The sequence below is a fragment of the Peromyscus eremicus genome, chromosome 19 (genome assembly GCF_949786415.1).
Source record: "Peromyscus eremicus chromosome 19, PerEre_H2_v1, whole genome shotgun sequence".
NCBI lineage: Eukaryota > Metazoa > Chordata > Mammalia > Rodentia > Cricetidae > Peromyscus > Peromyscus eremicus.
The window spans coordinates 46,118,930-46,137,206 of NC_081435.1; the positions used below are offsets into that span (position 1 = coordinate 46,118,930).

Genomic DNA, 18,277 nt, shown 5'->3' on the forward strand with positions numbered 1-18,277 from the left:
GAGGGGCTGGAGCCTGGACATTCTCAGGCAGTGACCTGTCTGTCGAGGCTTCAGTGTGTCCCTTACACAGGCCAGGAGGAAGCAAGTCTGGAGAACTCCTTCCTCCGTATGCTCACTTCAGTCTGGGGTCTCTTTACAGCTCCCTCATCTTAACTGAAATTGTGAATCCTGGGAATGCTGGAAGGAGCGGGAGGAAGGATGTACATACATACTGGGAGTCTGGTGACATGAGGAGAAGCTGCATGGGCTGGTACTTAACACATGGGGTACATATATAAGAGGTGTGAAGCTGAATTCTCACTCTGCCAATGATCCACTGTGAGCACAGAAAATACTCAAAACATCCCTGGGTTCAGTTTCCTCATTAGAAACATAAATGAAAGGAATTGTATTGGAAGGTTCTAATGTGGTTTTTTTTTTCCCCCGCATTGGCAAATGCTGTGATGCTAAGCCGATCCCACTCCATTGTTTCCCCACTGATCAAAACACTGTTGCGGAACTTTCTCCATAAATAAATGCATAAGCAAACTCTTCTTCCATTATTTCAGGTTCTTAGATGATTTTTTTTTTTAAAAGAAGAAAGCTGGAAAGTAGGTTTGGAAACAAACATGGAAATTTGGAAGCACTTCAGTGGCATTTCAAGCCACAATTAATATAATAACAGTTGGGCATGGTGTCTCAAGCCTGTAACCGCAGCGCTTGGACGGCCGAGAGAAAGCCTGCGAGTTCAAGGCCAACCTGAGCAACACAGTTCCACGACAGCAGACTAGCTAGAGATCCTGTCTTTAAAAACGAATAATACAGTGAGCACAATGAAGAAGAGAACAAAATCATAATGCAGCATGATTTTTAAGGAATAGACGTTTCTTTACTGGCTTCTTGCGTGAAGCCTGGTAAGAGGCTAACATTAAACTTTACAGCTCGTTCTGCAGAGGAAGACAGTGGAGATGGAACATATGAGAAAACTAATCACGGGTCTTCATATTATTATCATTATTTTGTAAATTGTCTCAGGATTTGTCTTTGCTTCATGGTGGAATCTAAGTAAAGTCAACAAAGAAATATTTGTTACTGAGAATTTGGGGAATTAAAAATTCCTGGTTTTACATCTACAATGGTTTTAATTTCCGTATTTCTTCACCTATGACCTTCTTAAGATGCAAAAACAGAATTCCCAAATTTAATGCACTTGAACTAGGTGAGGCTCACTCGGCAGGGACGGTACCACAGCTGCACACGCTTTCTGCTGATTTTGTGTACAAGTTCACACGTTTTAGACTCTCAAGCATACAAATTATTTTCCTAAGATGTTAATTAACAAATACTACTTAGACATACCAGACATACATATCATAAATATTTATTGGAGATAGGAAGATAATGTTCAGATTTGCTTCACGTGTCTCATTAGCACCCAAATATTTCAAGTAGAAGACATGTGGGTGACAATACTTACTGTGAGGTGCTCAAAGCTGATCTTTAAAGAAGGAAATGGCACGATGATAGTCAAAGACCCAAAGTATTTAAAAGTGGACACTCACTGGGCCATGCCTAAATTACAGCTGCAACTATGCTGGGAGGCTTTGCTCTCTGCAATCCCCATTCCTTACTGATCCAATAAAACCTGACTCTACAGATTTTCAACACGTACCATAAACCTATCCCCTCTCCTCGGCTGCTCGCCAACTCAATAATGGCAGTCACATTCATTACATTTAGTGAGTCAGACTTTCCACAGTGCCTAAGTCATTCCCTGCTAGTGCGGCAGGTGTGTGGTGAGTGATGTGAGCTGTTTCAAGAGTCTGTGGATCCCAATAGTGTGAGGCAGCCACAGTAACGCCCCAGTGGCCGGAAAGAGTAATGCACCTTCTATAAATACTTCACATAGGACTTGCTGTGTTGGAGAGAAGGCAAGTGACCATCATTCTTTTTTATTCCCCCCATAAAACCAAAGGCCTATACATACATGGGTTTATTTAAAATATTTATGAATCAATCACTTAAAAGGACACAGTAGCTGCTTCTTATTTTTGTGTCATTACTAGAGGTTGTGGGATTTTTGAATAGAAGAGAGAGAGAAAGAGAGAAAGAGAGAGAGAGAGAGAACTAATCTTTACAATAAATCTTCAGATTTCTGTCCTTTGAAAGAACTGCACAGAAATAGCATTTAGGGTCTGTCTCAAACCCACAAAACCAATAAACACAGAGTCGGAGATGCCACTATGCCCACAGTACCCCTTGGCTAGGATAGCTTGCCCTTTTTCTGTTCACAGTGGCATAATTATCTTTCCCTTGGGGAACACCAAGGTCAGCCTAAAGTCACTTACGGGCTGTAAATGCATGTGCTGTCTGTGACCTGGCTGTCCTCCAGAGTGGACAAACGTGGCCGGGCTACATAAACATGCAGGAAAGACCTATCATACTTCACCCCACAAGCCTGTGAAGTAAGATCTCTCAGAGCCCTTGATCATAACACTAGAAAACTAACAAGTTTAGAACTTGGAAACCGGCATATATACCCTGGAAGCTGAAAAAAAGTAACCTGAACCTTTAAGTTCTGATACACAGACCTTTTCAAGGTGTAAGAGTCATATTTGAGAAAACATACTGTCCACTGTAAGATTTGGCATGGGGAAATTCAAAGTTTAACTGTCCCCTCACCAAAAAAAAAGGGGGGGGGTGTCAGACAACTTAAATTAATTCTCTTGAAAACAAAACAAAACAAAAAAAACTGTTAACTTTCGGTCAATTAAAAAAATCTGTGAGAGTATTCCTTTTAAATCTTTGCCATGTGGCTGCTGAGGCAAACCAGAGATAAGGATGTAGGATAAGGGTCTAAGATCCATCTTTTGATGGCCCCAACCCAGGAGTCCAAGAGTGACCTTAGTAACACTAAAAATTCTTAGCTGTAATTTTTAAAGGAAAGGTGATGTTGCATCATCTAGGGAATTGCTTTAACACAAAGCCCTCCCTTTGTATCAATACACACAAATAGTAAGCATCTAAGCATTCTAAACCCTTTATCCACGTCTTCCTCCCAAGTTTCCCTTAGTGAAGTCTCAGCTGATGCGGCTTCCTCCTTGCCACTGAGCTCTCATTACCACGGTTCTGTGACCAATGGCTTTGTATGAGCAACTGGGTGTTCAAACACTGCATGTAAGGTCAGCCTGTAACAGAGCTGTGCATGCTGCCCTGGACTGTGGGCCCTGCCAAACACTCACGGACAATGCATTGATTTCCTCCCGGGAGCGTCTTCCATCCAGGGCAGCAATAAGAGTGGAATCTAGAGCCGCACACGTTGGGCCTGCAGGGGACAAACACGGTGATGTCCACCACGTAAGGATGGGTGCAGCAACACACACACACACACACACACACACACACACACACACACAAGATCTTCCTAAGCAAAGCCTGAGCGAGTAGGTATCAGGACAAGGAACAAAAATCAAACTCCCCTTCAAATTCTTCGGGCTTGGGAAGCAGATGTGGAAGTAAGGCTAGACTTTAGAACGGGGGAGGGTCCAGAACATCTAAACATCCCTTCTCATCTGCCCTCCCTTGCTTGACTTTTTAAACCGGGAAAAGAAACAAGAGACACATAATTTGCTACTATTCTAGAGTCCGGATGCCGAGAACAAAAGGAACACTGCGTTCAGAAACCTTTGCCGCTGTTCCCAGATCCATCCCTCCTTGACCAACTGTTGTCTCTGGCCCCTAGGTGTCAAGGAAGGCGACTTGGAACGCGGAGCGCTGGATCTGGCGATGATCACCAGCAACTGCTCCCGCACACGTCCTCAAACAAAAGGCTCTAGAGCTGCGCCCCCGACGGTGGGGGAGCAGGCAGACTCCGGGGGGCCCCCGCGCAGGGCAGACCCGGGCCCGCTTTCAGTCTGACACTGGGACCCTTTCTCAGCGCCACAGACTTTGCATAGGCTCTGCCATCCACACCCAGAGGCCTGCTCCCACCGCCAACCAGCCGAAGTCCCCTAGGGAGGGCTTTCCACGGAGCAATTGAGACTTTCCCCGAGGAAAACGAGGGGCGCTCCTGGAGCTCTTGGGGTCTTTAAGTGTCCTAGTGGAGGGGGTTGTGGCTCTACCCGCCAGCGCGACAGTCAGGGAGGGTGTGCAGTAGAAGGCAGGGAAGCTGAGGTCCCCCCCGCACAAGCCAGCCACCCCGCCGCCCACCTACCCTCGGAGTATGTCCTGCTGTCCTCGCCTGCGGACGCGGCTCGCCGCTACCGCACCCTCGTCCCGGTACTCGGGCGCTGCGAAGCCGCCTTCGGAGCCCGCTACTGCCGGCCGGACCTGTTGCGGGGGCGGCTGGGGTCGGAGCGTCTTAGGTGGCAGAGGCTGGGGCTGACCCGCTGTGCCCTGCGCCCAGAGCGCCACGCAACCCAGCCACACGAAATAGGGCTGGAGACACGACCGCCGCCGTCTCCCCATCGCCGGCGCCAAGAGCACAGGGACCGAGGCCCGCAGAGAGAGAGAGAGGACTGTCGAAGACCAAATCCGCGAGGCCCGGAAAAAGAAAAAAAAAAAAAAGTCAGGGTCTGACCAGCCCTTCGTCAGCTCGCGGGACTCGCTTGGGTTGCGGTGCCCTGGTGGATGGAGCGGGATGCAGCGTCAGCTCCTGACCCGCAGCGTGCGGAGCGCGGGCTCTAGCGCTGGGGGCAGCGAGGCGCGGCGGCGGTGATGCAGCCGGTAGCCCCGCGCGGTCCACGTTGCATCCCCCGGGCCACTGCCCCGAGCGACTCCAGGACCGCCAGCGGGTGGGGGCGGGAAATTACAAAAGTAACCCGAGCAGCCGCGGCATAAAGTTACAAAGAAAGCGGACCTCACAAGGGAAAAAAAAAAAAAAAAAGGCGGGGGGTGGGGTGGGGGTGTGCAGAGGCTGAGCGGATTCCCGTGCGCTCCGGGCACAGATCCTGGAAAGCTGCAGAAGTCACCCAAGGAAGCAGGCGAGCGAACAAAAGTCACCCCCAAAAGAAGAGGAGGGTCTCCTCGGGGCTCGTTTGGCGTCCTTTGGGGGCAGCTAGGCGCGGGCGGCGGCTGCACAGCCCGGCGGAGGTGCGCGGGGGCCCAGGCGAACGGCTGGCGGGAGGGAGGGCAGGAGGCTGGACGCCGGGGAAGATGCCGCGGAGGAGGGCGCGGCGCCGGGGTTTTAGAGGCCCGGTGGGGCGCGGGGCGGGACAGCGGGCGGCGGCTGTCAGAGGGGGCCGGGGCGCAGCGGTCCACACGTGGAGTGCAGCCGGGACGGAGGGGCCAGCGGCGCGGGGTGGGCGGGGACAATGTTACGGGGCGATCTCCCGCAGAGACCAGGGGGAGCGAGCGCTGGGGGGGGGAGGGGAAGAGGCAGGAAGGGGGGCAGGGCGAAGGGAGTGGAGGAGATTGAGATTGGGTAGGAGCGTGTGTGTTGGGGCGGGGGGCGGGCGGAGGGGGGGGGTTAGTTTGAGCGCCCAGTCTAGGTTGGAAGCGGGGCTTCGGATGAGGGATTGGCGAGCCGGGGTGCCAGAGGAAATGAGAGGGGGATGGGGGAGGTGAGGGCGAGGAGAGAAGTGGGAAAGGGGAGGGAGAGGAGGGGGCCAGGGCCCGCTGGAGGGGCGAGGCAAGGCGGCCAGGCTTCCCGTCCCGCTCCTTGGCCGCTAGCTCTGTTTTGACTGCCTTACAAAGCAAGCAGACGGCGGGGGAGGGGGCGGCCAGCGACCAGGTTTGGGGAGAGACCCCGCAGGGGCCCCTGCCTCTCCTCCTGAGAGCTCCGGGGTCTCGAGGACTGGAGACAAGGGAACCCGAGAGCGCTACTGAACTTCCCCCGCGGGACAGAGACCGCATGGTAGAAAATTGGACCCAGTTCTCCTGCAGGGACCGAGACTCTGATCCGAGGTGGGGGGCATTCGCAGTTGTCCAGGGACAGACCCTTACAATGGATCTCAGCTTCTCTCCTGTCCTAGGATTCTAGGCCCTTCGGAGCGCCCTGCTACCCCTACCAGGAACACCATCAATCGGTAGAACAAACGGGCTGGACGTTTCCAGATTGAGCTGCATCCTCAGTGTACAGAAGGAATTCATATGGCAAGGAGCCTCGGGCACGCGCTGGCGCCACAGTCACAAGGAATCCTTAGAGGAGATGTGCTCAGGTGTGACCCCTGGCAGAACTCTGCCTGGGTCCTTAAACGGGAATGTTGTTGGGAGGTCAGTTGGCAGAGTGGCTGGTAAATGGGACTGGGGCGTGGCTTTAGTTTTTGTCTTGGACCCCTTCTGATTAATGATTAAACTTAGCGATTGGTGCGATGAATAGTCTGTAAATTTAGAGTGTCTCTCCCTCAGCTTCTGGGGCCTTTTGTGGCCCTGCTTTCCGTAGGGGGGTCTCTATGATGGCCCTTGCCATCTCTTAGTGGAATTGATGGGACAGGGGACCACACACCTCTGAAAACTAGGAATGAGCAAGCAGTTTAGGAAGCGGTTCTTGAGAACAGCGTCCTGCTGATTCCAGCCCAGAAACCCTTACTTGAAAAGAAATGAGTGTGCATCCTTGTTTTTCCTAGCCTGGATTGTCCAGATGTGCTATTTGACAGCCAAAAATTCTTGGAGAATTGGCACACCTCCCTCCTTTATTTCCCCAGTGTAGCTGTAGTTGGCAGACAAAGACTCTCAGGTAGTAACCCTTCTAACAACGTCCACACAGAGCAGGAGGAAAAGGCAGGAGTCACACGGTTTCGGGGAAGGGACACGGGGAGCAACAGAAGTCTTTTTTTTTTTTCTTCCTGCATTTTGAGTCAAACAAATAATTGTTTAAGGAGCTAAATAAATGATCTCAGAAGTTAAAGTGGCATTCTAATCTTGCCCTGTGAATTTTCGTTTAATACTTAAACGACTTCATATTTCATTCCTGCTTCTTGCATTAAGCCCAAGCGTTCTAAAATCGCGTGTGTCTTCACTCTTTCACTCCGTAATACCACTTTTAGGAGCCTGCATAAAAATACTCGGAGAAATGCACAATGATGGCTCCTGGAAGCTATTCATGGCAGCATTGTTGTAACAGCAAAGGACGTAAGCATTTCACCAGTGAAGAATTGGCTGCATGCACGCTTAACTCGTTTTATGGATTACTCTGAAAATATAAGGAAAATTAATAAGGGACGCTGTGTTCCTCGGGAGTGATGTCTAGCAAAGAGAGCTGGGGGGGGACATCAGCAAGGTGTTGGTAAAACAGGTCATTGATTGAGTCACAAAGTAGAATACACATTACCAGGAACTAGGGAGGGAGAGAATAGTGAGCCATTGTTCTGCGGTTGCAGAGTTTCTATTCCAGATTGTGACAAAGTTCTAAAGGGAGAGGGTAGTGATGGCTGCATTTTGGGTGCAAGCCATCCTATTTAATCAAATATTTAATCAAAATGATTAAAATGGCATATTTATATTATATACCATTTTACTATAATTATTTCAAGTGGAAGACCTGTGATTTCACGTTGAATGCTGCCTTTTGTCCGTGTGTTTGTGCGGTGCATTGTCTTGTAATAGAAGCCTGAGTCCAGTCTAACAGCAATGACTTGTGGGGAAATGAGAATGTAGGAGAAAGTCTAGCGGAAGCTGCACATACTCTTACAGCTTTGAAACCATCTTTGTTTTATGTGATTAAAATAATTGAATTTTAAAGGAACTAAAAGCAAAGTAAAATAAACTGGTTACATTTACAGCCTAGCCACAGAGTAAGCAGTTAGTCAAAAATCACATTTTGGACAGTAAGTTTCTAGTGAGATGTAAATTAGGAATGAAAGACACATAAAGAAGTCCAAAATTTCATTCAGTGGAAACAATGTGTGAGGAAAAAGGGAGAAAGGTGGGTTAAAGCTGTGTGAGCCTGAACTCAACCCCAGAACTCACGTAAAAGACCAGGCAGAGTGGTGCACATCTGTAATCACAGCATTCCTATGTCGAAATGAGAGGGAAAGATGAAAGAACCATCCAGAAACTCAGAGCTAGGTAGCCTAGCGAACACAGCGGCAGAACATGAAGAAAGTCTCTGCCTTCGTGGGTGGGGAAAGGTGAAAACCAACTCTCAAAAGTTTTCTCTGACCCCCCCCCACACACACACACACTGTGGCATGTGCACACGTGTATAGTCAGGAAATTGCTATGTATTAATGATTTATTTTTCATTTTCAATGGGGAGTTACGGGCATATTTGACTATATATTTAAGTAATATAGTTATTAATACTATACCAACTAAAATGTTTTTGGTGATAAAATGTGATGCTTCAAATTTGACTTAAACCACTTAGGAAAAATAAATCGAAGACCGGGTTTTGAAAAATATGGGTTAGGTGTAATTTTCTCTGTACCCCTTGCTGAACATACTTAAGCTAACACCCTATGGGGAAAGAAGAATCAGTATGCCCAGGAAGTCTCGAAACAGTGGGAAGAAGCCAGGCTGTCTAGTGAGCTTGGGACCTGCGGAATGACACGGAAGTGTATGCCTGCCTGGTGCTGGAGAAGCTGGCAGCTTGGAAATGCTAACATCACGGACTCAGGAAAGCCTCTAAGAACACCTGTCATCTCCAGTAACAGAGATGAAAGCGGGTGGGCCTAGCAGGACCAGAACCTCTTAGACAACAGCTGTTGTACCACTAAAACAGAATCAGCTGTGGTTGTCCCACACATACCCGGACAGAAGGCAGATGGGAACCTGACCCTCACACTCTACCAAAGGGACCCTCCCACCTCCTACACAGCATCAGAGAAGATCCTGTGGGGAGTGTGACTGCCAGTCTTCCCGTGCAGTAAGGAGCCAGCGTGCCACCATGTCAGTGGAGAAGCTGGACTTCAGACCTGTTCGCCAGGGTTCTCCAGAGAAACAAAACCAACAGTGCTATCTATGTGGATATGCATTTACCAGAGGGCTGGCTTACAGAACCACAGACTGAAGAGCCTCTTCTGCCAGCTGAAAATCCAGAGAACTCAACAGCCTGACTTATCCCAGGAAGCCAGATGCCACAGAACCAAAAGTAGAGTCTCCGTTTGAGGTCAAAGGCTTGAGAACCTCGAAGGATTCCTATTGCCGGATCAGAATGAAACGTTAAAAAAAAACCAGAGACCGACCACTTGTGTGTTAGTTGTGTTTCATGTTGCTGTGATAGAAAATACCCCAACGAAAGGAGCTCAAGAGAGACAGGACTGATGTGAATCGCAAGTCCAGGCTACAATCCGAGTGGAGAGGTCAAGGTGGCAGGAACTTCAAGCAGCTGGTCACATCACATCCACAATCCAGCAGAGAGCAATGAATGAATGCATGCCTGGTAGCATTGAGCTTGCATTCCCCTTTTCTGTTAGTCCAAGGTTCAGCCCATGAAATGGTGTCTCTCACATTCAGGGTGGGTGTTCTCACCTCAATGAACCCAATTAAGAAAGTTCCCCCTAGACAACATACCCATGGGTGAACTTGATCTAGACAGTCTCGAATTGAGACTTCCTTCCCCAGTGAGTCTAGGTCAGTGGGTCATGACCCCATTGGGGGTCACAAATCAGATGCACACCAGATATTTACATAACGATTCATAACAGTAGCAGAACTACAATTATGAAGTAGCGAAGAAACAATTTTATTGTTGGGGGGTCACCACAACATGAGGGTCACAGCATTAGGAAGGCTGAGGACCACTGTTCTAGATTGTATCAGGTTGAAAGCACTAACTATCACAAGCTGGAAAAATTTGTATCTTGTTTCATAAGGAAGAGCCAGAAGCATCAGCTCCTCTTTCTTCTGTTTCTTGTGCCTTTGGTCCCCAGCTAATGAAGTGGTAAATCTGCTCACTCAGTCCATTGACTCCCACACTAGTAATCTCTTCAGAAAACAATTCACAGACACAAACAGAAGTCATGCTCTGCCAGTATTCTAGGCATCCCTCCACCGATCCATTCACATTGACATCATTCCAAAAAAAAAAAAAAATCATGCATCCAGTTTCTCAGTAATGAGATGCCCCTATCTGATTAGATGGCATGTGAGAAGCTATAGAAGAGGATCATGAGTGTGTGGATACCCACACCATGGCACCATCCTGGGGAGCAGAAGTAAGGTGCCACTGTCCTTCCCAACTAGGGCTTATGATAAGCTACAAAGAGAAGGATGTGTTCAACTCTTGCTTGGCGATGATAGTGTGTTCCTCTTCATGAAGAGTGTTAATAGACTCTTGGTGTGGAAATAGGACTTCCACCACTACCAAGCAGTAGTGAGGGAGTTCCCTCTTTACTGCCCATCAGTGTGATACCAGGAAGATGGCTGAAATAGATGGTTTAAATATATTAAAGTCTCATAACACAAAGACCAAAGTGCCTAAGATTCAACAGAGAAAATCACTCACCTTGCAAAACCCAAGAAACTGTGAACACAAATGAAAAATGAAAATCCATATACACCAGCACCAAGATGGCATGGATGCTGGGTTTGTCTGACAGTATTTTTAAAGTAGCCATGATAAAAATGCTTCAGTGAGTACTTGTGAGCACAGATTAAAAAAAAAAGGAGCAAGAAAGAAAGAAATGAGAAATTTAGAACTGAAAAAATACAGCAATAAAAATGCAGTAAGTTGTGTTATTTATTTGCGATGCTGGAGATAGAAGCTAGGCAAGCAGCCTGTCACTCAGCTATCTTTAGCCTCTCTTATTATTATTATTATTATTATTATTATTATTATTATTATTATTATTGAGATATAATCTTGCTGAGTCGTTCAAGCCCAGGAACCAGCACTCAATGAACTTGCAGTTTGAAGAATAGAATTACTGAAACTAAAATTTAGAGAAAATCAGTTGAATATTAAAGCATTGGAGGTCCAGAAGAAAAGAAAACAAAATTATTATCAGAATGTCAAGAGAAGCGAGAACAGTGTTAAACCACCTGAGGAAAAAATAATGTCTAAAATTTTCCAACATGTGGCAATGGATATATACACACAGATTCAAGAATCTTAGTAAATCATAAACACAGTAAACCCAAATAAATTGACACCGATTCATCACAAAGTAACTAAAATCAATCATAAAAATACCTTGAGTTCAGCCTGAGAATTGACTTTATGCATTGGAGAAAAGCAATTGAGTAACAGCTATAGGGGCAGGTTTCTCTCCAGAAATGACCGAGATGGGAGAAATTGTCCACCTAAAATCCTACACCTGAGTAAGACATTTTCAGATGAAGAGCAAGAAAGACATTTTCTCTAGAAAGCCTACTGTAAAAAAATGGCCAAAGGAAGTTCTCTAACCAAGAAGGAAATGACGAGCGGGACTCTGGACACACTGAGAAGAAAGAACAGTAGCCGATCCATGAGGAAAGATGGGTGAATGCAGTAAGCTTTATTTAGTTTTCTGAATTTATCACATTGTCTATGTGTTCTCAATGTGTGTGTAAGAAGTACTCGGGAGAGGGACAGAACAAACAGAAGAGCATCCAGGCAGCTGCAGGATATCGGGATCTCGTGAGTGCGCTGTGATAAGACAAAGGGGAGACCCAAGCCACCTTTGTGACAAGGCAATCACTCTCTAACTGCCTGGTAGTGCTTACCCAAATCCTCACGTGTCAATTTCCTAGTTTTTATATTGTATCTGAGAAGTAGGTATTGGGGGAATCTGGGGGAAGAGTAAGTAGGTAGGATCTCTTCCCTGTCTTTTCAACTTTCTGTAAATTTATACTTAAAAAAAAATGGTACCCGAGAGATGGTTTAATATTTGTTGCTGAGTCCGAAGAACTGAATTTGGCCCCCAGGACTCATATTGTGGAAGGAGGATAACAATTTCCATAGGTTGTCCTCTGGCCTCCCCAGGCATTTACATCACGGCATGTAAACACCCACACCACCATCACCCCACACATTATAAATAAACAAATAATATATAATATGCTATTGGGATTATATCACCAGCAATCCATGCAGTCTGCTTAATGATCAAAGAAATTTGTTTGGGGGTTAACTCACAAGACAGAATAAAGAAATTTGTTGCAGGATCTTGGGAGGGTGAGACACGGTCCAACACTGTTCTCTGGAGAGCTCTGCCCTGGTCAGTCTCAGCATCCAAAATCATGAGGTAGCTAAAAGCGAGCCATGCACATGCATCCCAGGTCTTAAGGGTCCCTGATTAGCCACACCCCAGGTCCATGTACCTCAAGGTCATAGGCAGGTGTAACAGTTACCTGCTACCTCATGAGAGGTAGTGCTTCAGGGCATGGCTCAAATAGCTCCTACTACAATATACGTAGAAACACTTTTTAAATTAGTGACTCAAATTTGCCCTTTTTTTTTTCAATGTGAAACAGAGACATTGCTTCCAATTAGATTAAAATTTACTGAATAGATGAAATAAAATGGCAAAATCTTGGTAATTGTTAGAGCTGTGAACAGGCCTTTATCAGAAATTGATGGGTCCAATGGGCAGACATCCCAAAAGGACAAAAACTGGACTGAACACCAGCACCAATCAACTAGATCTAGTTGAATTTTATATTATAGTTTATCTAACAGTCACACAATGCACATTCTTCCCAAGCACATGTGAATTATCTACCATGGTAGTCACCTTTGGCAATAAAACACACCTTGCCAAATTCTTAGAGAATAGAAATTAAAGCATACCACAAGACTGCCAATTAAAGTTGAAATAATAAACAGAAAGATAGGGGGAAATGCCATAGATAGGAAATAATACTTTTCCAAACATCTCCCATACAAAATGTCTCAAGAAATTAAAAAACCACTATACTAAATTAAAATGGAAGTCAAATTTATTGATCTGTATGTATATCATGGAAACAGCACTTAGAGGGAAATTTTAGAATTTATAGCATATATTAGGGAAAAAGAAATATTTAACATTGATAATCTAAAATTTCACATTAGGAACGTAGAAGAGAAGAGTAAGTTAAATCCCAAGAAAATATGATAAAAGAAATAAAAATTAGAGCAGATATAAATAAAATTGATGACAGGAAAGTGATAGAGAAAATTAATACCGAAGTTTGGTTATTGAAAAGGGCCAATAAGATGGATAACTTTACAGCAAAGCTAGGGAGAAAAAGACACACATCATTATATTAAGTGAAAGAACTGTAACTACTTACCTATGGGCATCAAAAGGATAATAAACACACAGTATTAAACAATTATGATACTAATGTGCTAACTTAAGTGGAGTGCAATAATGGCTTGTGGGTCATGGATTACCAGTATTCACACTGGATGAATAATCTTGAATTAGGACTGTTAGAATCTTAGGACTGTTAAAGATATTGAAGTGGTAATTAATAGTTTTCCAAAGGTTATTTCCAGGTTTGGGTGGTACTGTCTAAAGTTCACTGGACTTTCCCCAAACATTTGAGGGACAAATGATATCAACATTCTATAAATCTCCCCTAGAAAATGGAAACATATGGAAAAATTTCCACCTCATTCTGTGGTACCACCATTCCTCTAATATCAAAACCAGAGAAATTTCAAGAATAGAAAATTACAGACAAATAATGAACACAGACCCAAACCCCTTCCCTCCCCCCAAAATAATAGATTGAATCTAACAATGCATAAGAGGAATTGTACACTGTGATCTGTAGGCAGTGGCTCTAGGAGTGAAAAGCTCACTTAATATTTATGAATTAGCATACTATGTCACTTAAAGAAGAAAACTTGGGAGCTGGGGAGATGGTTCAGTGGGTAAGAGCACTTGTTGTTTAAGAATGAGGACCTGAGTTCAGATCCCCAGCACTCATGTATCCAGGTGAGGCCATGACACTTGCAATCCCCAAACTGTGAAGACAGGAGAATACTTAGGGCTTTCTAGCTGCCATTCTAGCTCCAGGTTGAGAAATGCTCTGTCTCAAGGGAATAAAGTGGAGAGCGATCGAAAGGGACACTCTGTGTCCTCCTCTGGTCTCTGCACATGCATGAATGTGCACACCTCTGCACACTAGTACATATGCTACATGTACCCACAACCCCATGCTTCTTCTTCTTCTTCTTCTTCTTCTTCTTCTTCTTCTTCTTCTTCTTCTTCTTCTTCTTCTTCTTCTTCTTCTTTTTAAAGAAGCAAACTCATGGTCATAGCAAACCAATAACCATGCAGAATAAAAAGCATTTAAAAGCCACCAACTAGAGATAGAAATTTTCTCAGCTTGATGAAAGACATCTGCAAAACCCTTGAGGCTAAAACACTTGATCAGAACTGAATTCTTTCTCATTGGAACATTCAGATTAGAACTGCTTCAAGATTGGAGCAAGGCAAAGTTGGCTTCTTTCATCATTCCTAGTCAACAATGTACTGCAAAAAGACAAAATATGGATGCAAAACTTAAGCATTAGGAGAATCTTTAAAATAGTAGATGTTTGCAGGTAACCAGATTATGTATATAGGGAATACTAAAAAAAGGAAAACACCAACAAAAATACTGGAGTTAATAACCAGTTTCAGCCAGTTGTCTTCTTATACATCACTAATGAACTGTTAATCTGAAGAAAGAATGCTTAGATATAATTACAATGAATTTGCACATCATTAACAGAAGGAAAATGATAAAGACTAGAAGAGAGAAAGACCTAGAGAGTTAGAGAAAAGCTGTCTGTCCAGCGATGAGCTCTCAATGTCTAGAAGTTATCTATAGATAGGTTCCCTGCAATCACAGATAAGCCCTCTGCTACTTCATCTGTGGATACTGATGCAGTAATTCTTAAGTTTCCATGGAAATTCAAGGCAATGATGAAAGGAACAGCCATAGGATTGTCACCATACAGTTTCAGGAATTACTGAAGGAGTCACAGCCATCCAGACAATACGGCACAGGACACAAAGTATTGACCATGCGCTTATTTCTAAATTGGTGTTTTCACATTTTTAAAAAAGTCTTTTTTTCATAGTCAAAAGTTATTTGATGCTGTGTAAATAAAACACTGATTGGCCAGTGGCCAGGCAGGAATTATAGGCAGGACAAGGAGAAAGGAGAATTCTGGGAAGTGGAAGGCTGAGTCAGAGACACTGCCAGCCGCAGCCATGACAAGCAGCATGTGAAGATGCCGGTAAGCCATGAGCCACGTGGCAAGGTATAGATTTATAGAAATGGGTTAATTTAAGATATAAGAACAGTTAGCAAGAAACCTGCTGTGGCCATACAGTTTGTAAATAATATAAGGTCTGTATGTTTATTTTATAAGTGGACTGTCAGACTGCAGGGGCTTGGCGGGACCCAGAGAGAAAACTCCAGCTGCAATTTGTGGCTTGATTACTTCTTGTACCCCCTCTCACTGATAACCACAAACTACCCACACATAGATTTTACAATTTACTAATTCTCCGCTACCCAAAGAAGTAATTTCTACTTAGTCATTTTATCCTGGAAAGCACATTTTAATTTCCTGATTTTTTTCTTCAACTTTCATGTCCAGATGCTCACATTTCTCTTTAATTGCTCAATAAGTGTACACTATGATTTCTTCCTAAACCCAACCTTAAGTAATTGCTACTTTTTTTGATATGTGATGTGTTTATTATCCTAACTTTAATTTCATTTTTGAATTTGAAGTAGTTAAAGAAAGGGTATACAACTTTAATACCATTACATATTTTTGTATTTGTGACTACTAATTTCTAGTAATCTTGAAACATTTTCAGGAATTATGGCCTGTCCTCTACATATTCATGTAACTATCTGAATATTGCCTGTCACATTACATGGTGTTGGTTCTTTTAAATGCTCCATAAAGGGCTTTAAAAAAAGTATACGTGCATGTTCTTGATATACAAATTGGGATATCTGTTGGCTAACATATAACAATTACATAATTCAGTCTCTCTGTTAGCTTTTTTTTTCTATCTACAGCTAATCTATTCTGACTTAACTGAGGCAAGTTAAAATTTACTGCTGATACTGTGCATGACTCCAAACTTATTCTTCTGTGGTCTTGAGTTATTTTACTATAAACTCTCACATCTTTGTCTGTTTGAAACAAGGATCTGTCTTTTTTGGCAGGCTGGCCTGGCATTCACTATGTAGCCTAGGCTCCATAGTAAGCTTTTCAATCTATTTCCTAAGTGTTGGGGTGACAGGCATGAACCGCACTTGGCCTAACACATACAGTTTGGGTAACTGTAGCCTGACAGTAAATTGAACACCTTATAGTCATGCAATGGACTGCTATCGCACGTAACATTTGCTTTAATTGAGTCCCTGTGACACTGATACTTATGTCTCATATTCCACTTTGTTTATCACTTGTTTCTTCCTTATCTAACCTGTCTAAACTATTGTTTAGTTCTGGGGCTGCTTTTTTGTGTTTTGTGTTCAAGTCTTCCTCCCCCTCCTCCTCTCTCTCATCCTTCCCATCCTCCTTCTTTACTAAACTTGATAACCTTTATGTGAATACATTCTCCATATATGAGGTATTAAAATATTATTAGTTTTAAATTTTGTCTGGTTTCATTTTATATTTTGGTTTTAAACATTTTGTTTTTGTGTTCACAGATTTTCTTGCCAGACTCTCTCTCTCTCTCTCTCTCTCTCTCTCTCTCTCTCTCTCTCTCTCTCTCTCTCTCTCTCTCTCACACACACACACACACACACACACACACACACACAGAGAGAGAGAGAGAGAGAGAGAGAGAGAGAGAGAGAGAGAGAGAGAGAGAGAGAGAGAGACTCTGTCCTATCATCGTAACAGCTATTAACAACCTTACTGGAACAGCTGTGCTTACTCACAAGAGACCCTCAAGACTGGGCCTGTTGACATTCCCTCAAAAAGGGAGTGCCTGCTAAGGGCCTGTAGACTTTCATCTGAGATTTCAGCCTCCTGGGCCTGCACCTCCCTACCAGCTGTACGGATTTCTGCCTTGGCTGTATTTGGTCTACTGTTGCCAAGAGCAAACTGTGTGGGAGCTTCATCATTTATGTAGCTATGGGTGAGCTGTCAACCATGTTGGGCCGAGACTTTCCAGTGATGTAACTGCTTCGAGGTCCCCTGTGCTGTGGAAGTAACCCCTAACCCGCGCTCTAGTAAGTCACCCCAGTCAACTCCCTGGTTCTCTGTATTGTAATTTGGTGTGCCCTTGGCACTTTGTGCAGACAGCTGAAACTTCTGAACTTTGGTTTAGCTATCAAGTATACGCTTCCCGTGATTTGCAAGGTGTATGTCTTGTTTTCAGATGTGACTATGGAAACATTGCTCAGTATTTATGTTTTTCTAGCCACAACTTCTCATTATAGCGGCTTTAGACAATATTGATGTCGCCATGAAAAGTCAAATAATCAGTGCCTTCCTACTTATGTCACATGCTAATAGTATAATGTCATTTACTAATTTATTCACTTTTAAATGGTCATTGATTAATCATTAATAGAGTAAGAAAATGAATTTAAAAAGGAATTTCTTCAAATTTTGGCTTATTCCAATTTATTTTCATAACTTACAATTTACCAGGGCAACATCCCCTTTCCTTAATGATGAATTTTACCTTTTTCTTTATTATATATTTATCTCCTCCTCCTCCTCCTCATCATCATCTTTCTAGTTCCAGAAAACATACATGATTAGTGAATCAAACCATATCTCTTTTACTGAGCTGTACCTCAGCCCTTGTGTTACATATTCAAATTACTTCTGAGTTTCAACGCACAGTATTGGGGAGTGGCTTGTGCCTTCCCTTAGCTGTTTGGACATCAGCTGTACAGTTACTCAGGACTTTGGGTGGAGCTGTAGGTAAGGATGTAGCCTACCTGCTGTCATCTTTTAACCATACTCAACCTGCTTTTTCTTCCTTGGATATGTTTGTATTATTGTTGATATTTTACAAATTTATCTAAGACCTGTCCTGTCCTGGTAGATACTGTCATTTATTCTTTTATTTCTGGAATATAGTATTATGCTGCATCTACAGATTCTACTGTTGCTTTTTTCAGGAAAATGAATGTTTTGTTGTTCTACCTTTGAGTATCTTCTGGACTTTGTGTGCAATGTTCCTTATGTCAGTGGTAGATGATGTGATTGCCTGGCCTGTTAGCTGACCCACTGGCTTCCATAGCTGTATCTCTTTCTATGCTGGTTGTTGTGATCTCAAAACACCCTTCTCTGTTGGTGATCTGATTATTAGCCAAGTCTATCATTAGTCAGAGAGATGCTGATGTTTGATTTGGTTTTGCTTCTTAGTATATGTTTTAGGTTCTCAGGTCTGACATTTTTAGTTAATGGTCATTTATCATCTCTTTTATTTTTAAACGTATTTGAACTTTGTATTTGAAAACT

General features: G+C 43.9%; 1 protein-coding gene across 1 annotated transcript in view; it reads right to left on the minus strand.

Moving 5' to 3' along the window:
- The window catches only part of Fbn2 (fibrillin 2), a 216,533-nt gene extending 212,588 nt beyond the window's left edge, over positions 1 to 3,945 (minus strand). The window contains exons 1-2 of the mRNA XM_059246115.1: positions 3,932 to 3,945; positions 3,222 to 3,304 (exon numbers count right to left, since the gene is read on the minus strand). Of these exons, the coding sequence (XP_059102098.1) occupies positions 3,222 to 3,304; positions 3,932 to 3,945 (97 nt within the window). The remainder of the gene's footprint in view (positions 1 to 3,221; positions 3,305 to 3,931) is intronic.
- Between the last annotated feature and the right edge of the window lie 14,332 nt (positions 3,946 to 18,277).